The sequence below is a fragment of the Mus pahari genome, chromosome 16 (assembly GCF_900095145.1).
Source record: "Mus pahari chromosome 16, PAHARI_EIJ_v1.1, whole genome shotgun sequence".
In the NCBI taxonomy this organism is placed as follows: Eukaryota; Metazoa; Chordata; class Mammalia; order Rodentia; family Muridae; genus Mus; species Mus pahari.
In genome coordinates this window covers 58,841,301-58,861,423 of record NC_034605.1, presented here as the reverse complement: position 1 = coordinate 58,861,423, position 20,123 = coordinate 58,841,301, and the positions used below count along the sequence as shown (strand labels likewise).

The 20,123-nt window shown below is 50.9% G+C and overlaps 1 protein-coding gene across 4 annotated transcripts in view; it reads left to right on the top strand.

Annotated features, from left to right (window-relative positions):
* Window positions 1-20,123, top strand: part of LOC110333599 (core histone macro-H2A.1) — a 64,807-nt gene that overhangs the window by 17,392 nt on the left and 27,292 nt on the right. For all 4 annotated transcript variants that reach the window (XM_021215211.2, XM_021215209.2, XM_021215210.1 and 1 more), the window contains exons 3-4: window positions 16,196-16,302; window positions 16,657-16,854. In XM_021215211.2, coding sequence (XP_021070870.1) covers window positions 16,196-16,302; window positions 16,657-16,854 — 305 coding nt within the window. The remainder of the gene's footprint in view (window positions 1-16,195; window positions 16,303-16,656; window positions 16,855-20,123) is intronic.

Here is a 20,123-nt window from a genome sequence, read left to right as displayed (position 1 = left end):
TAGGTGGTGTTGCAGTGCGTGCCTGTGATGTAGGGAGTGTTGCAGTGCGCGCCTGCGATGTAGGTGGTGTTGCAGTGCGTGCCTGTGATGTAGGGAGTGTTGCAGTGCGCGCCTGCGATGTAGGTAGTGTTGCAGTGCGCGCCTGTGATGTAGGTAGTGTTGCATGCGCGCCTGCGATGTGAGTCGCTCCCACACCACGTTAGGGAGGATCCTAGAACTAGTCACTGGGACTGGAAGCTTGCCCCGGAAGGAAGACCCTTTGTGGCCTCTCCGCCCAAGGCCTGAGAGAACAGGCCCCGTTCTTTCATGGTTAGACCGTTTTCCTGTTTGCGTCAGACACCCTGTTATATAATCTGGTCACACACCTGTTCTATACTGAACTTTCTAGCGACTCAAGTCTGTGCGCCAAAATGAAATCCACCAGCAAAGGATGCCATGCAGCTAAGCAGGATGGGAAGTATTGGCTATCTGCTCCCAGGCTAAACCCTCCCCACAGGCTCACTGATCAAAGCTGGGCTGTTTAAAAACCTACGATCATAGTGCTATATGGTTCTTGTATGATAAGGCAGTGGCCTACAGCTTTTCTGTCTTGCTTGGATCAAATCTACACAATGTATAAAATGATGAAGACATCATCAGTATTTGCACATTGCTGATCCCGTACATTTTTTTTATATTTCCCAAGCACCCCTTCCCCCCCCCATACACACAATATTTCAAATATTGGGGTTCCTCTCCCCTCCCATCCCCAGCCAGAGCCTTCCCGTGTCTTCTCATGGTTGATGCTACAGTTGAGGTCCTTGACTAATAGTTAAAAAGTTTCTGGGCTCGTCACAGAGAAGCAGTGTGTTCCTGTGTGTCTGTGTCTGTGTGTCACCATCCCTCCCCCTGTGATCTGATGGCCATGGCCTGCCTGCACTAAAACCCCAGATACAACATGGCTACTGGGCGTGTTTCTGTCATCTGGGTTTGGCGGGCAGCACGGTCATTCTCACCCATGCAGCTTCTGGTCTCTCACTCTCTAGCTAAGTGTTGTGTATCACTGTGGGTCAGTGGGCCACTACCAGCTTCTACCCCGTGCCTGACGTAAAGGGGGAGCACACTCTCCAGGGGCCGCAGACCTTGCTGTGCACATGTGCATGGTGGCTAGTGACTGTCACAGTTGTCACTTCTGATGAGAAAGAATCCTGCGAACTTTGAAGATTAAACGTAGGCCAGGCCTGCCGTTAACCTGTCACTTTCCTTGAAAACGAATCCCAAGTCTCTCTTCTGCTTTCCTTTCTGGGACGCCGCAGGGTCCTGAACTCACACGGCTAAACATAGAGCAGAAAGGGATGCATTCGGGTTGAGCTCTGTGAAGCTCTACAGGCCTTGGAATGCCTGCATCCCTTGTCTGCACGACTGCTTGTGACACTATGTTCTTCAAAGGCAACACCAACCTCATTGTCCGTAAAGCAGCAGTGAGGAGCCAAAATTTGTGAAGGGGGAGGGCGCGGTTGCAGGAAGAACAGTGGCTACTGAAGTTGACCATTCACTGTGCAGGGGGCATTTGGATGCATCTTTCCTTTTCTGGCTTTGTGAGTATTGAAAGTTTAGGAGGCTGAGATTCTCTTGCAACCCCACCATCCAGAGGGAGCAGCTGGCACTGCAGCCTTCTGTGTCCAGCAAGGAGAAGTCCTGGCCTGCTTTTCACCAAGGCAGGCTGTCAGTGGTCTCTGTTGGTGACACGTTACAGTCCTACCCCGTGACCTACCTGCCAAGTGATTAAGGAACGGTGACCACCTGAGACCTGCCGGATAGTCTCTGGAGGGGATGGATAACTCAGGGAACCCTAGGACAAGATTCAGTTCTGCATTACTTCCCTAACAAGGAGGTGTCAGCAGCTAACACATTCAGTTGGGGTATGCTCTGGGGTGAGAGGGACGAGCCTGGAAGCCAAGGGAGGGCTCACCCACAACAGGGCTAGAGGACCGGTCTCTTCTGCTGCACAGGGATCTGCTGCAGAGCTCCCGGGTTGAGTTCTGATAGTCCCTAATCTGCCCATCCTTCATCCATCTTTATTGTTTAGGCTTTCTTGTGTGTTTGCTTTTGAGACAGGCTTTTGCTGTGTAGCCCTGTCTTGGCCAGAATTCATTGTGTAGATGAGGCTGGCTCGACTCACAGAGATCTGCCCCTCAGGTGTGTGAGATTGAAGGCATGTGCCGCCACACCCAGTACTGCTGTTCCCCTATTTTGAAGTTTGTAGCTGCATGCTTTTCCACTGGCCTCTTTGTTCCCTAAAATAACTGAGACGATGTATATATGACTAAATGCTTAGGCCAGTGGCTTTGGCTTGTTCTCTGACTAGCTTATAACATATCTACTTAAACTAGTCTAAGTCCCACCTCGTGGTTAGTTAGTGCTCCTTGGTCTCATGTGATCGCCTCCTTTAGTGTTCTGGGTGAACTCTCTCATGCCTCACTATTTCCCAGAGTCCTATCTGTCTCTGCAGGATGTCCTACCTTCTAGTCCTGCCTCAGCTCATTGGCCATAGGCTTTTTATTGACAGGTGACACTTCCACACAGTATGTAAAGATTCTCCACAAGTAAGGGTAACTTTAAGCTCAGAATCCTTCCGCCTCAGTGTGTGCAGCGCTGAGGTTATAGGTGAGACCCGCCACACTCGGTGCATTGGTCCTCATGACAGCATCTGTCTGTCTTACTGATGTGGTTCTGGGGATTGACTAGGACATCACATGAGCTAGGCAAGGGCCAGGCCATTGAGCTACATCTCCAGCCCTCAACAGTGTCTTCATAGGACAGAAAAACTATTTCAATAAAGTAACCTATCAATTCTTTCTCTCACAGAGGAGCCCTTAGTATGTTCATCCTCAGACCAAAGACACCTAGGTTTTCTCTGTTAGCTTCTAGGAGCTCTGTGGGTTTTGTCCTTCAGAGTTAGATCTGTGGTCTATTTTGAGGTGGTTTGTTTGTTAGTTTTGTTTTTCCAAGAGCATAACATTTATGTTGAGACTAAGTTTTTTACACGTAGACATTCACACATTGACGCTCACACATTGTAGTATGCTATTGAAAACCCCTGCCTTATTGAAGATAAACTACAGTACCTAGAGACTTTAGTGAACACGGAGGCTCACTGTGCCTTCATGGTATCTCTTGAAAGGTGACCTGAGGTTTTTTATTTATGTCACCAGTGTCTACAGAACAGACAAGTTCCACATTAAGGGTCTGTTTTCTTGGACCCATAGGTGCCTCTAGCATCATGAAATGTGTTTCGGTTTCACAAAGCATGGCACAGCTCAAGTGTACTTCCTCCCTCTGGGATCCATATCTGTTGATGGTAAATGCTCGCAGGTTGTTTGGAGACTTGACGATGTCTCAATCTCTTTGTATAGATGACAGATTTAACATGTGTTAGTATTCCATTCCACCCCCTGTCTGCTTATCTTACTGTTTTCCCCCACATCTTTTCTGGACTTTGTAGATAGCACTTCTGCCAGGGTAAGTGCCCTGAGTCTTCTGTTTTAGCCCTCCGTTCCATACTATGATATGTGATCTGTGATGGTGTAAGAAGGCGTGTGTGTGCCACAGGGATGTGGAGGTCAGCTTCTGGGAGTCCATGTTCTGTCTCTCGTTTCTGCTGTTGACTGTGGACTCCAGGTTAGCTGGCCTGTAAGCTTCCGAGTGAACTCTTCTCTGCCTCCCATCTTCCTCAGGAGTTCCCATCACCTGTGGGCGTTTCTGTGGACTCTGGGGTTTGAATGCAGGTCACCAGACTGTGTGGAAAGTGCTTTTGCCGCTGAGTTGTCTCCTGGCCTGGGCCACAGTTCACCTGGGTGCTTCAATTCCTCTTAAACTCTGCTGGAGCTCTTACAAAAGCCAGCTTGTGTTCATTCATTTATTTTAACATAACTCCTTGCTTTTACTTCATTTCTGATTATCATATATTCAAATACATTTATAGTTATTGTATATTTAAATAATATGAAATATTTTTTAAAGATTTATTCATTTTAATTTTATGTGTATGGGTGTTTTACCTCTATGTATCTATGTATGTAAGCATACCATATGTATTCAATGCAGTGCCTGTGGAGGTCAGCAGAGGATGTCTGATCCCTTAGAACTGAAGTTACAGATGGTTCTGTGCCCCCTTGTGGGTGCTGGGAACTGAACCCAAGATCCTCTACAAGAGCGGGCAGTGCTCTTAACTACTGAACCATTTCTCCAGCCCTGGAGTGAAAAGTCTGTATTTAGACGCATGGCACACACACTTACTTATACTTATTTATTTTCTGTGTGTGTACATTAGTGTCCTGCTGTGGCACGTGTCTGGACGTGCCAAGACAGCTTTTGGGAGTTAGGTTCCCAAAAGACTGAACTCAGGTTATAAGCCTTGGTTGCAAGTGCCTATCCCTGCTGAGCCATTGATCCAAACACGTGTATGTTCTGAAACAGTTTGTCTGTGTACGTTATGCATGCAATGCATTTTGGGTATCTTCCTGTCTCTCTCCTTTCACACCCCTTTCCCACTTCTGCTGAGCTCCAGTCAGATGTCCCCCCCNCCCCCCCACATAGTCAGGCTTCTGGTTTTGTGCACCTTAACATTTATCAGGGTTGTCTGTGTGAGAATGGGTGGAGTTACTTACATCACTGAAGAAAATGCCTCTCCCTTCCCAGAAGGCTCTATTTTTAATGGTTTCAGTTTTCATTTCCTCACTTTGAAGAGTTTGGGATTTACCTGATGTATGGTGTAATAAAGATCAATGTTAACTTTGTTTCATACAAAAGCTGGTCATTCCAGCTCCGGGAGAAGAGGACTCCTTCTAGAGCCCGTTTTCTGTTTCCTTGGCCTGTGTTGTTGTAAACTTTCCCCTGTAGCAGTTTCTCATACCCAGTGGCATGCGTCGCCTTGCCTTTCGTTGGATTTATTTCCTTTAGTAAGTAACTGTTCCCTTGGCAAAATCTGTGAAACAAAGAGTATTCAGTAAGGTGTCTCCCAGCTCTGTCTACCTGTTCCTCCCTGTTTTTTGTTTTTTTTTTTAAATAGATATACTCTTTGAAGTTACTCTTTTCCTTTAAGATTGCAGAATACATCTAGAAAATGAAATGGAAAGATAAACCAGTGTGCCAAGAGGATAATGGCCGCACGTGGGATGCATAGACTGCTTTCGTCCCCTGAGGCTCTTTAATCAGCCCTTCCCCAAGCTCTCGGGCCCAGCCTGGCCTGCTTTCCTCTAGAGGGCAGTGTTCCTCACGCTGCTGCACTGTATTGAGAGCCCGTGTTCTAATATATGAAACCAGGCCAGGGCCTTGGAGAAAAGTCTGTGTGTGTATCTTTTCACACTTCCTGAACACACCAGTGCTCAGGCCTCTCATTCAGGAATTCATCTGGAATGGCCTACTTGTGGAACACTCACCAAGTGTACAAGCTGTGTGCTAGAGTCAGATTTGTAGGACTGTCCCAAGTGTCACCCATAGCAGGGCCACCTCGGACTCCAGTGCAGGACTGGGCCAGCTCCTAGTATGACCTGGCAGTTCTTTACTGGAGGAGGAGGCTTGTCAGGGTGATGGGCTTCAGGAGGGGCTGGGCTGGGATACTTGTGCTGCCAGGGAACTTGGGAGCTCCTCTGGACCCTCGAGTTTTAAGTGTTGCAGAATTAGGAAAAACTTGAGAGCAGTGGACCACCCTGTGTGAGGAGGGGCACTCGACAGGCAGCTCGTATGGACAGAAGGCTCGCATGGACTGCTTCCTCCTGTTGCCCCTAAAAGTCCTCGAGGGCTGTCAGCTACACCATGAGCAGCAGAGGACAGCCACCCAGCTGGTTAGACATTGAAGTGACCTTAAAGGGCCCAGGACCTCTCTGTGTATCACTACCAGGAACTGCTTCTGAAAACCTCCGGAGAGGAGAAGGGAGCAGGCAAGAACTGCACAGTCTATCTCGAGATTTCCCACTGAAATTACAACGAACACTGAGAGGTGTTTACAGTACTCTTGGTTCCTATAGCTAGTCAGCATAGAATTAAATACCATGAAAACAAAACAAAAAAAAGTTCCTCAGAGTTGTAGTGAGTTGCAGCAAGACCAACCAAAGGTATTAATCTCACCCAGCCTCGCTCTGTCTGTCTCTTCCCACCGCTCCTTTCCTGGCTGGCTTGCCGAGAAGGTGACATGCACCTTCCTTGAATTTGCCAGACTGCCCCACTCAGCCTGCTGCTCTGGCCGAAGTTCCTATCTTCCATCTCCCCTTTCTACCTTCTCTTCCGACCCCAGCTTCATCCTTACTAGGCAATCGCATCTTCTATTTAGTGGCTGGAGAGTGTGGGTTCTCTGGTCCCCAGAACTGCCTCCTTCAGCAGGGCTCTCTGTCTGGTGTCCTCTCACTGTGTAGCCTTACCCCTCTTTGTTTGTAGGGACTGGGTCTGGATCTTGACAGAAGCCTGGCTCCTTATAGGACTCTCATTTCAGCTGGCAGAGCCACCCAGAAACTAGGTCCCTCTACATATAGCTCATTATCGCCCTTCATTAGACCCTGACGGATGTTCCTTGTAGTAGTAGCTGGTAGCTGGGATAGACTTGGATAAACATTTATCTGTCATCTTTATAAATCTGGATACCACTGCTGAAAGTCAATATCCATTTACAGAGAAAATAAGGATGACTTACTCAAGGCAGCAACGTTTTCCCGGCCCTCCCATCCCTACCTCAGGCCTCGGTGGTCTCTAGTCCAGACTCAGAGTCTGGTCTGTGGTGACATTTTGAGAGTGTCAGGCAAGTGCTTTTGAGCATGGAGCAGTTTATGTTTGTTGAGCACTTAACTGTGTGCCAGGTACCAGTGAAATGGTTTCCACTGGGCAGCTTACTGAATCCACAGCTCTCCCGAAACTCTTCCAGAGCTGCTTAGCACAGTAACTCAGCTCCCCACAGGGCGGCTCCTGAACAGGCTCTGCTGGGTCAGAATCCTCAGTAGGTAAAGGACACTGGGGCCCAGGACCGTTAGGGGGGAAAGGTTCTAGGAAACTACCAGTGTGTGCCCAGGACCTGTCTGGGCTGCAGACTGCAAGATGACAGGCAGGCATGAGGCCAAGGGTGAGGGAAGTCCAGGGCAGGCCTGGGAAAGGGTGTGGCCAAGGAGGGGCTGGACCTTGGGTGACCTGTGCTTGGGTTTCAGGAGGACCTGGCCAGTGCCGGTAGACACGGAACAAGCATGTTGCTGGGGAGCGTCTGTGCAGCCAAGAGCTGCAGGAGAAGCCGCATAGGCCGCAGAGCTGGAAGGCTTGCCCAAGCCGGGGTGTAAGATTGTGTTGCTCGGGGTGCTGGGAAGGGAGAGGGCAGTAAGAGGCTTCTGGACCAATGTCCACTTGGCCCCTCAAAGAAGGGGGTGTATAATGGAGTTCTGGGTGCATATAGAGCTTGTGCAAATACTCAGACAGTGGCCCCAGAAGCTGCGGCCCCTCTTGGGGTCCCTCCTTTTGCAGCAGTCTCCTCCTTCTGTTACCCCTAGAAACACTCAGCTGTGGAGGGTGACCTGAAGTTCCATGTGCTCGCAGCCTTGCTGTGAGGAGGCTGCACCCTCTGCGAGGCCACATCTAAGCCCTGGACAGCGTGGAGCAGCCTGCTTTGTGACTGATTGCTCGCTCTTGCAGAGACGTCTCCCCAGGTTTCCCTGGCTCCCCATGGCCTTGCCGCCTGTGTGAGTGCGTGTCAAAGCACGGCCGTGAGCAGTGCACAGCTGTCCTGTGCCTAGTTTCCCTCTAGAAGTCCATCTGGGAAGTGGTGCCAAGCAGAGGCTTTTGAAACGAACTTCCTCTTTACGTTATAGTTTCTAAGTCATTTCATTTCATTTCGGCAGACATCTGATTCTTCACCCTTCCTGGGCTGAATTAAGAACAAATGGCTGTGGCCTTCCATACTAAAACAAACATGCACATTAACCATCTCCTTGTAAACTGATTGCGAGACCTTGAAAGTGAGCAGTTGGTGGTGCCGACACCCCCCCCCCNCCCCCCCCCCCCCCCGGCTGGGCTGCACAGGCTTCCTGAGGCCACCTCCCTGTCCTCTTCTTCCTCCTCAGAGTTCTGTACCCTCAGCAGCTGGCTCTGGTTCTCCCGGGGCCACGGTGCCCCCTGCTGGGGTCAGATGAAAGTCCCAGAGCCCATCCCAAGGCTGAGTGAGCAAGCAAGTGAGCAAGGCTGCCTGTGGCTGCCTGGGGTGCTGTGTTCTGTCAAGGCAGGTCTGGCAGGACTGAGGTTAATGGAGTTCAAGTGCATTTTTCAAACATATGTAAACTGTTAAGTGTAACAGCAAAGGAGAAACTGCTGGGGAGGAAGCACCAGGTTTTCTCTTGCTTTTCTCTTGCTTTTGCTTCCCATGCACATCTGTTCACGTGGTTACTTAGATGGAAAGAACCCTAGTGTTCAAGGCTGTGCTGTGGTTGTCTCGTCCCGTTACCCCTTCCCCTCTACCCCCCCCCCCCCAAATAAGGGCACTGTAGTAAGCAGTAGCTTGCATTTTCTAGGCATTTCACTTAGTAACTCAGCCTTTACAAACACCGTTTGACAGAATGGGAAACTGAGGCTGGGTGTTGTCTTGGTCACAGCAAATATCAGGAGCTAAGGTTCAAACCTCGGAGCCCGGCTATGGGCCCAGGGCCTCAGGTGGTGCATTTGCCCTTATGGCTGCCACCCTTCACCTCAGTCCTGCTGGAGGTGCTGGAAGCTCACGGGCGCAAAGGCAAAGGAGGGAGGGCTTCCTGGGGGAGGAGCTGCTGGAGCACAGAGATCGGCAGTGGGTTACAAGGAAGCGAGGCTAGCCAACAATACACGTGTCGCTCTTCCGTTAGCGTGACTTGTGCAAAATGCGTGTCCAATGGAACAGATTTTAGAGACTCCCAAGTTAGGCTGTGGATATGTCTCGTTGGTAGTCCTTGTGGGACTGGACCAGATGCCGCCAGGGTCACGGTGCCGAGAGCAGGGATCGGCTTGGGCTGCCTTGCAGGAAGCAGAGGAGTGGCTCGCCCCTGAAGGCTGCCCAGTGCCTGCCCAGCCGTTACTCCACAGAGAGCCCCAAGCCCAGGGCAGGGCAGGAGTGGGCTCTGGGACAGGCCAGCAGCAGGGAGCCTCACTGTGGCAGAGGCAGAGCTCCCGCAAGGGGTAGCTCTGCCGGCTACAGTCTCCACATCCTCCCTGCCCCAAGATAGGGAAGGAGCAGTGGAGTCTGTGGTGGACATGGCTGTAGACACTACAGGCCAATGAGGGAATCAAAGGGGGGGGGCAAGGTGTGGTCAGGACACAGGAAGTTCTTAGCAGTCACCCTCCGATTGGGGTTGATTGGGTTAAGGCCTTCCGGAACGGTGTCCCAGCTCTGAACCTAGTGAAGTCAGCGGAGGGGCGAGGAATCAAAAGGAATACAATAAACAGATTCCCTGTCGTGCTGTTGGCTCTGTAGCAGGTATCTGTGTTCTCCCTGGGATTACGTGAACATTTGCTTTCTTTGATTCCTGATTGTTACTTTCAATTATTCTTTCGTTAGACGAGATGCTTCAAACAGTTCTGGAAAAGCCCCAGATTCTTTCCTATTGCGAGCTTGTGTTTGGAGTTTGGCTCGAACTCACCACATCACCTGTTAACTGTTAAGAGTCTTAATTCTGCAAGCCATGACTTCATCTCCCTAAAGGAAGGTGGACGGAATGCTTCCATGCAGCAGAGTTGCTTCAGTTCAAGATGCTGCGTTGTGGGGAGGGGGAAGGGCCAGGTTCTAAACCTTGTCCAGCTGGCTGTCCCAGGGATGGAGCATTTGGCAGCGCACAGCCTCGTCCAAGGCCTCAGGAATCTTGTCACACTGCTCTAAAGCCATCAAGTTTCAATGAGGCTGGGAGCTTCGAACCCTGAGGAGACATGGCCACCTCACCAGTCCTGGCCACCACAGGCCAGGAGCCATTTGCTCACGAGATGAGTGGGATGCTTGTGTGTCTTACAAGTCAGATCTTAAAATAACACTAAAAGAATAGCTACCAAGCTACCCGGCAGTGCGCCTCACACAGTGTTTCTGCCTGGGGAACTTTCACCATATTTAGAATCCTCTCTGGAGCTGACCTCATGCACTCTGGGCCCCAAACGAGGCCAGTGTTGGTCATTAGCTTGTCTCTGGCCAGGAAGAAGATTCCTGGGGGTGGAGGGCTGGTGAGGGCTTCTGTCTCTTCCCTTCCAAGCTCCTAGCGGGCCTTCCACAGTTCTTCACTGGTTTCACTTTGTTGTTGTTTTGTTTTTGATTGTAGCCTCCAGGGGTAGCTCCTAAATAGCCCTCTGGGGAGTGGTCCAGGGGCCATGCCCTGGCAATCCTGGAGAAGTCTTTGTGTTTGTAAATTGGGTATCTTCCTGAGTGATTGTGTTTCTCAGAATTGTATTACACTTTAACTGGCCGGAGGTAAAGCTGCAGAGTTCACGAGACCTTCCCATGAGAAGAACAGAACCCTCCCTGTAGCATGGCATCGGTGCCTGTGAGCTAGGGGCAGAGGCAGAAGCTGGCTCTGGTGTAGCTTAGCAGGTGCCCCCTTGATGGTGGGCCTACCTCGGGTATGGAGTGCAGTGGCCTGTTGTAGAAAAAAATGTTGGTATTAATGGGGGGTTTCTACCCTGCCTTTGATTCAGTTCCCAGATAAAAGACACACAGCTTTTATATTTATAATAAGCCTTAATCAGTGCTAGAGCTGGGCAGATGACACCCTCTGTGCTATTATGTCTACTTCCCTATCAATAACCCCCGAGTTATGACTTGTCGTGTTCCGTCTGGGCCGCTCTTAACTCCAATTGGCCAGCCCTTGTGGTCATGTTTTCATGACTCACCTACCCCATGGTGTCTTCTCTCTCCACCTTCTTCTCCCTTCCCTCGTGGTCTCTCCGCAGACCCCAAGGCTAGGAACCCAAACCCCACCTATAGGCTGTAGGCATCTTCATTCATCAATTAGGGATAACTTGGGGGCCAAGGTTACATAGCATCACTTGCATTTGTGCAGATTCTCTCATCCTTGTGGGCAACCAGGTCTTGGGGCCATTAGTTAGCATGGGGTGTGGTGGCCTACCCTAGGGTTATGGGTGCAGTGGCCTACCCTAGGGCTATGGGGTGCAGTGGCTTACTCTGGGGCTATGGGGTGCAGTGGCCTACCCTAGGGCTATGGGGTACAGTGGCTTACTCTAGGGCTATGGGGTGCAGTGGCCTACCCTAGGGCTATGGGGTGCAGTGGCTTACTCTGGGGCTATAGGGTGCAGTGGCCTACCCTAGGGCTATGGGCTGTAGCTTGGCCTCCATGGTTTTGCTATCCACGTAACTCACCAAGGTTACATTCTGAGAAGCAGACCTCAGGTCCCCCGGTGCGTGTGCCCTGCTGCAGAGTCCAAGCAGCCATCTTCTCCTAGTCGCACTTACGAAGGCCAGTGTGCTCCGAAGAGCAAATGGGAGCTGCTGTCTCCTGCAATGGCTGGCAGTTTATATCCCTCCTTCCCTGCAGCAGGCAGCCCTCTCCTGGCCAGAAAGGCTTTTACTTTATTGCTGTTTCTAAAACTGGGCCTGGGATGAAAGGGCAGAGGGTATTCCTGGTGCTCGGCAGTGGGGGACGTGTGCTGCGGCCCCTGCTCTCTCAGCAGTCAGCGCATGTCCTTCATCTTTCTCAACTTGTAAAATGCCCAGGCCCTGTGCCCACTGCGGTGCAGAGGCAGATTGGGGTGTGGAGCACGTCTCCTGTAAACGGTGTGCCTTTGAGGTACTCCGGTCTGGTATGTCCCCTGATGATAGCGTTACTATGGTTATTGTCCATCTGGAAAAATGCAAGCGTAAACAAGGCACAGTGCTTGCTCAGTGAGCTGGAACCTCTCCATGCCCCTCCTTACTGTTGTAATGGATACACTCCCGCTTCCTGCAGACTCCGGGGCCCCTCTCTAAGGGTAGGAGCCCAGACCCGCGCATCCATCTCAGCTTGTGCGTGTCGTGTCGCTGGGTTTTGCAGAAAGGAAGCCTCGGACCTGAGCTCCTTGTTACAGAAGGCGAAGGCGAGGGAACAGGCCCCCTCCCCCTGCTCTTTCCCACGAGTGCCCATTCCTGGTTCTACACACCCTGCTGCTCACTGCCACTCCCACGGGGCTCCAGTCATTCTACAAGGAGTCCTTGAAACTTCCCAGCGGAAAAACTAAGGCTGTTGAAACTGGAGCCAAAATCTAGAGCCCTGGGTGGAGGCTAATGAGACCTGGAAGGTGTCCTTTAGTTCTTTGGTCTTTACCTGGCATTTGTTTTCTTCTTGCCCTCCCACCCGAGTCTGTGCCCACACCACACCCAACCCCCTTCCGGCCTCTGCCCTGGAAGCCTTCTGTTTGCACTCCTGCAGGGAGGGGAAACACTTCTCCAGAAAGGGCCCTACATCATTAGTTTGTCAAGGGGTGGGCTTAAGTATTTGGTATGACAGCTCACCACTTGGGTACCTGTATGTACCCTGGTAACAAGGACCAGGTAGGGTATTCTTAGCACACAAGGCTCAGCAGTCTCAGACCTACCAGCAGCCACTGTCTGTCTGTATGCGCTGGCTTTGGATGCCGACAGCTCCTCCTTCCCTGTAGCCTCAGAAAGGAGGACGAAGGCTGAAGAGGGGAAGAAAGCTTTAAAAATGGGTTACCCAGCTCCACAATGCCAGAGGCCTTTCTTAAACCCCCCGAAGTTTTAAGTTCCAGCCCTGGCCTGCTCTGGTGGGCTCTTCTCCCTGCACTTAACTGCCAGAGTCTGCTCTTTCGGCGCCTCAGGCACCTGCTTTGCTAACTTTTGAACTGTGGCAGGACAGCAGCAGCCTTGCAGATGTGCTGCCTCCACCCCAAGCACTGGAGCCCGAGTGTCTGCTGGGCCACAGCAGGCATTTCTGCATTCTGAGGCATTGTAGATAACCCTTTTCATTTGACAGAGGGGCCCACGAGCAGTCCTAGGGAACGTTCAGGAGAGCAAACCCCTCAATACTGGGAAACTACATTGTCTTGAGGTTGCGGGGGGGGGGGGAGCAGCTAAAGTAGGAAGAGGGAGCCCTTCCTCCAGTTAGTGCCTGCCTCATGTACTGGCCATTCACCTTGCCTCACTCCCATGGCTCTCATGGGCACGAAGCCCAGGTATGGTACTCTCTAAAGCTCTGGCCTGTGCAGCCTTGTGTTGAACTCGGTTCCTGCTAGTAAGACAGGAACCTCAATGCCTGTGTCCCTTCTCAAACACAGGGTTGATCATCTCTGTGTGAGGACTGAACAAAAGGATGTCCTGGATTTAGGGAAGGTGGCCTGCTGTTCCCAGTGTGACTGAATCCCCCTTGCCCTGTCCCACTGCTATCATGAAAGTGCTCAAGAGCAGCCAGGTACTCGAGTCTTCACACACACGTAGCAGGTTTTGCATGGGGCTTAGTTGTTAATAATATACATACCATCTCAAGTATGGTAGTGCATGCACCAGTGTAGCTCTCAGGAGACTGAAGCAGGAGAATCACAGGTTTGAGGCAAGGCTGGCTACCTAGTAAGTCAGGCCACAGTGAGACCCTGTCTCAAAGCCAGCACAGTAGCCAGTCCTCAGCACCGTAAGTTTCAGGCTTGGTTTTCATGCTGCTGCCTGCTGAGGTCAGCTCTGTTCCTATGTGTTGCTAAATACGCCCCACCCCCCCACCCCCGCCCCCAGGTCTGGTTGCCGCTGACAAGGAGATCCTCGTGCACACCAAGCGATGCTGTGTAACCTTGCTCCTTAATTTAAAACTGTTGGTTGAATAAAGATGCCTATAGCCTGTAGCTGGGCAGAAGAGAGGTAGGTGGGGCTTCAATTACCAGGCTTGAGTTTGAGGAGAGACCTTGAGGAGAAGAGAGAGGAAGATGGCATGAGGGTCGACCAGATGGAATAGGTGCAGCCCAGGCGGAACATGGCAGGTTAATTCTTGGGGTAACAGGGAAGTAGACAAAATAGCATAGAGGGTCAATGTCTACCCAGCTCCAGCGCTTTAAAGGCTTCTTATAGATAGAAAGGCTTTGTGTCTCTTATCTGGGAACTAAATGATCAAAGGTGGAGTAGAACACCACACCTAACAGTTTATACCCACTTATTCCAGGAGGCGTCCAAGCACTGGCCATGTCAGAACAATCTAGAACATACAGTATAACTGGAGTATTAGAGGATCTTTAGTGTAGCAGGTCAGACCTGAGTTGGCCCGGAAGGTGGTACAGGAGGACGTTCTAGGCAGGGTGGTGGCGTGGGCAGTGGACATTGAGGAACAGCATGCGCGTGCCATGAAGACAGTGAGGATCAGGAAGGAGGTGGGCTGGTTGCCAAGAAGGGAGTGCAGAGGGATCCCTTGCCAGTGGGGACTCCTTGGTGCTGTTGATGACTTGTTAGGGCTCTCCTTTGTCCCATGAGGCCGCTTCCCATGCGGGAAGGTGGATGGGTGAGCGTCGGTGGCAGGTTGGACTCCGCCTCGCCGTCTTGTTTATTCCCTCTCGTGACGATTGTGTCAGAAAGACTTTGGACGTACAGAAAGCTAAAAAATAATATTGTATTATTTTCTTCAATAATTCCTTTTTATTTTTTATATGCATTGGTGTTTTGCTTGCATGCTTGTCTGAATGAGGGTGTCACATTGCCTACAACTGGAGTTACAGATGGTTGTGAGCTGCCATGTGGGTGCTGAGAATTGAACCTGGGACCTCAGGAAGAGAAGCCAGTTCTCTTAACCACTGAGCTGTCTCTCCAGCCTCTATTATATTATTCTTAGTCAAGAAATGGCCTATATACTACAAGGGACAGTGTGCTGCTTTGGTACATGCACACATGGGGGAATGAGGAGATTAATTTGATTAACATATCTGTCCTTAATATTCCTGTGTTTAGGTTTGGAGGACATTTAAAATATATGTTAGTGATTAGGAAATACATAGTATTACCAACTCTAGTCTCCTCTCTGGACACATCACTAAGATTTTCCCTAGACTCTAACCTCCTCCTCATACCTTTCGACTGTCATTTTCCCTCCTCCCTGCCCCCGTCACCAGCCTCTGGTGATCATGCTCTGTTCATGACCTCTAAGTCAGACTTCTTTAGATCTGGTATCCTAGTAAGCTCACAGAGCGTTTATTTACCTTCCTGTGCCTGACTTCTTTCATTTAGACAAGTCACCTGAGGTCTCTAAAGTTCAGGTCCATCCATGTTACAGAGGGCAGGGTTTCTTTGGCAGAGGGGCTCTGATCACGTGCAGATGTGACAGGAACTACCATGTTTGCTGTACTCACTGGGCTTTGAGACAGCATCACTGTGCCCCATTCCTAGGTACTTCAGCATGAAGCTCCTCTTTTATTTTGGTTTTATGTGCACAAGTGTTTGCCTGCATGTGTGTGTATGGGCATACAGTGCAACCAGAGGCCAAAAGCCCATGTCAGTACCCCTGGAACTGGAGTTACACGTGGCTCTAAGCCACTGTGTGGGTGCAGGGAATTGAACCCGGGGCCTCTAGAAGAACAGTCACCAGGCACAGCACTAATTTCTTAGGAATGGCCATGCTACTATCCAACTTAGGCAAGAATTCTCACGGTGTGACTCCCGTGTTCAGGCCCCTTCACTGGTCTCCAGAAGGACTTGGGAGGTCACACATTGTAGTTGGTTCTGTCTCTAGTCTTTTTAGAGCCTGCAATAGCCCCACCCTTTTGTTTTGTGTTACTGTGACATTGACTGTGAGCCTGGTCACAGCTTCCTGGTTTCAGATCCCAACGTGCAGGTGTCCTTCTTTGATTCAAGCATCAGAGATTTCTCAAACACTGGCTACATCAAGTCCCCTCCCTTGAGTTTTATAGACAGGTGACACATCACCAGGCATGCAGGCATGGTGTTCTTCAGGCCACACTGCAGGTGCATGCAGTTGGCTATGTCCATGTCCAAGCACCCCTCACAGGCGGCTCTGTCTGGGAAATGGGAGCCAGAGCTGGATCTAGACCTTAGTCTCACTACTTACTTACCCAGAGCTCTCTGCTGGTCCCCATTCCTCCTAACCAAGGTGGGACCTTTAAATCCCACCCAGCCTTTCTGTTACAGCTCTGAGTGGCTGCCCCAGAAGCACTGCCTGCAGAACACACCTGCCTGGGGATTCGGGGCCATGTGAGTTCTCTAGTGCCCTGAAATGAGCGCATGCTCTTCTCTGCCCTACAGCTGAGATCCTGGAGTTGGCTGGCAATGCAGCAAGAGACAACAAGAAGGGACGGGTCACTCCGCGGCACATCCTGTTAGCTGTGGCCAATGATGAAGAGCTAAACCAGGTACGGGGATAGGGGGGTCTCCAGCCTGTCCCCAGACATGCTAGCATATACTCAGACCACCCAGGAGGGGCTGTGGTGACTGGCAAGACCCTAAGCAGCTCCCTGAGGTAGGGTAGGGAGATGAGGTGGATGCTCTGCTCTCCCAGGAGTGATAGCATAAGTTCACACCAAGTGAGGGCCCAAGGACTCAAGTCCCGTGTGCTAGGTAGGTCTGGGTCCTGTCAGCTTCTTTGTAGCTGCCTCGGAGAGCTCGGAGCAGATGTGTGTGAGCAGGGCTGAGCTCTGGCATCAGGAGGGGCTCTCCTGGAGCAGGCAGTCTGGCTCACCACCTGTGACTTTGGTTTTCCCCATAAGCTGCTAAAGGGAGTCACCATAGCCAGTGGGGGCGTGTTGCCGAATATCCATCCTGAGTTGCTAGCGAAGAAGCGAGGATCCAAGGGAAAATTGGAAGCCATCATCACGCCTCCGCCGGCCAAAAAGGCCAAGTCACCATCCCAGAAGAAGCCAGTGGCTAAGAAGACAGGAGGCAAAAAAGGGGCCCGGAAGTCTAAGGTACGACGGGGTCTGGCGGGGATGTGTGGGATGGGGTAAAGAAGGTCACGGGGGAACTGACCGAGGAATATGTGGGAGTCCAACGCACTGGCTACTCGAGAGTGGCTCGTGGAACCTGGGTTCAGCTGGAAGACTGGGCATGGGAATGGGTAGTGGCTTCCAGGGAGCAGCGGGAAGGTGGCCGGTACCCCTCCTGTACCCAGTCTCCCACGTAGATGCCTGGGTCTGTGGAAAGGTTTCCCTGTGCCAGGGATCACTAATAATACCGTCCTCAGAGGGGCCATCTGTGCACATGCCTAGATGCTCAGCTCTACAATCTGATTGTGTTGCCATGGCTACATGTCCTCCTTGGGTGCTCTGGCAGGAGCAGCAGTCTTTCAGAACACTTGCTTCAGTCTGGAAAGAAAAGCAGTGCACTCTTCAGGCAGTTCCTCCCAGACCGAACTTCACCAGAAAGTGTTGTCCTAGATGCTGGTCCTCTGTGGGAGCCTCCCAAGCATGGCCTAGCGTTGCTTTGCCGGGCAAGGGCAGACACACCCCCATGTGTTGTCCTTGTTTGGGGGCCTGTGTTAGCCTAGGAGAAGGCACTGTGTCTCCTCACACATACTCGTGAATGCAAACAACACCCCCCTGAAATAAAAATCTGAGGGGATACCTTCTTTCCAAGGCCCAGAATTGTCCCCCACTCCTGGAGAGAGAGGCCTGGCCTTGAAGAAACTCGGCCAGTATTTCTAGATACTAGAAAGCATTCTACCTTGCTCAGGAGTCCAGGCGTGGGGACAGGCAGGGAAGGGACTTCCCTCTCCCTGTATTTTCAGTTTGGAGGAAGGGCTGGGCCAAGGAAGCAGGACAAGCCCCAGGGTCCCTGCTTTGGAACACCAGGAGAAACACAGAGAAGCCAAGTCTCTTCTCCCTTAAAAATGGACCCCGGAGGTCCCGGCCGCCCACAGGGAGGTCCTGGTGTTAGGTGCTGGCACCAGCAGGGTAGAACCACATTCCTGGCTTGGCCCTTACCCTGGCTGCATCTTAGCCTTGCCCTCTTTCCTGCACTCAGCTCACGCCATCTGAACACCTTAGATGTCTGTGCTGGAGCAAACCTGACTGAGCCTGTGCCCCTGACCTTAGTCTTCTCTTGTTTTTTCTCTGTCCAGTGACTTCCTGACCTTTGCAGCTTTCCAAACAACAGGAATTGGTTCTTTATGGAGTGGGAGAATGTATGTGTGAGTATGGGGGTGGAGGAGAGAGACGGAGAGGTGTATGTGTGATGTATGTGTGAGTGGCATGTGTATGAGTGTGTGTGTGTGTGTGTGTGTGTGTGTGTGTGGTGTATTTGTGTGTCCCTCCAGCCCCTAGTAGCTGTGTTTCTAATAACCATATGTCAGTAATCACTCAAACATTCAGCTTTTCTCTTGATTACAAAAGCAGGGAGCCTGTGATGGTGGTCTGTTTTTCTTCTACACAATAAAACACATTGTCTGCTTACTGTACCAGTATTTGGCTAACATTAAACCCTGGGGGAAGCTGAAATTGGAACCGTGAACAGCTAATTTTCAAAACATTTGTTTAATGTAAATTGTGGTGTCAGCTCCCAGAAACAGTGGAGGCCCTGGCATTTCCATGTTTCATGGAATGTTCGGGGAAAAAAAAAAATCACCTTTCCAGGGGCATGCGCGGAGCGCCCCACCTCAGGGACATGCTAAAACACTTGTGCTGAAAGGGAGTTGGTATTTTTCAAGTGTCAACACTGGAAGTCCAAATCACAATTTCCTCCCTCAATTCTATATAATTTGAAGGTTTTGAAAATGTCCAGTGTGACAGCCGAGTCAGCTGCAGGGAGCAGGCGGAGGGCACAGAAAGCCCCTGCACGCACACACTCGAGGCCAGGGCTCTGGCTGTGCCCTAGGCTCTTCCTACTTGGGTGGCCTCAGGCAAGCCTGCCCCCTTCTCTGCCTTGGCCCGCCCTAGCCCATAAAATGACAGAGCCTGTTCCAACTCTACAAGCCAGTGACTCTGGGCATATTGCATAATGTATTTTTGTATATGTAATGCATGTAAGTTTGGCAGGCAAAAAATGTATGCAGGAAAATCCCGCTCCTATCACAAACTATAATGAATTAATAACCTACTTTTCAGATAGTCTATGTCTATAATGACATGTACTTACGGAAACCCTTCCTATCCTAGATGTTTAAAACACAAGTCACATAAGCACTGCTTTGGCCATGTGGTGTTAAATGGAAGGCCTAGTCTGTGACCTGGCTGTCTTCTAATTCTGCCGCTGTGTGTTCTTGCTAGGGTCCCCGTGGTGCTCAGCTTCCCCATCTCTGAGGTGAAGCTAAGCAGGAGGAACCTGGGAGAGCTTAAGTGAGAACCCAGACAACACTAGCAACAGCCTGTGTCCTGAGGGAGCCGAGGCTACCCTGTCTGTCTCTGTGCTGCCATCCCAAACCTGCCCTTTTCCTACATGAGGACCCCCGGGTGTGGAGGGTGTCCTCATTGCTCACTACCTGGCAGAAGACCACGAGGGCCCCAGGTGTGGAGGGTGTCCTCATTGCTCACTACCTGGCAGAAGACCAGTCTGATTCTGGCCAGTGCCTTGGCTCTCAACCTGTGGGTCACATATGCGATGCCCTGCCTATCTGTTGCAGGATATTTGATCACACCATGAACCCCGAGATTGTGTTGTTTCCTGGAAAAACCTGTTTCTGGTTGTGGTGTGGCTCAGCCTTAGAACACACCTTTAATCCCAAACAATGAAGGTAAAATTAGTTTTTAGAAGGAAGTGCCATGTTGGAAAGTGATGTCTAATTGAATGGCACACAAAGTCATAGATCAGAGAAAGATTTGACAGAATAGGACCTGCCCAACTCTCACAAGAAGAGCGAGGAAGAGGAAGCTACATGAGGCGCAGTGCAGAGAGAGAGGGAGAAGGCAGTCTAACTGGGACAGTTATACCAAGACAGATTGAAGAGAGAACGAGCTACACACAGGATGAGAGAGAATGAGGCAGAGAATGAGAAGGAGCCAGAAGACCAGACTAGATTGCTAGAGTTAGTTTGAAGCCAAGTGGAACAATTCAGGAGACACTGAGAGAATCCAGTTTGAATCAGCCTGAGAGAGGAGCTTGAGTCAGAACAGCTGAGTTGACCAGCTAGCCAGAGCTCAGGAAGAACTAGGAAAAGCGAGCTTATTCAGCAGCAGGTCTCAGACGCTGGAGATAATCTAGGCCTGGCTTAGATTGTGTGGAGGCCAGAAGCTTCCAGGACGAG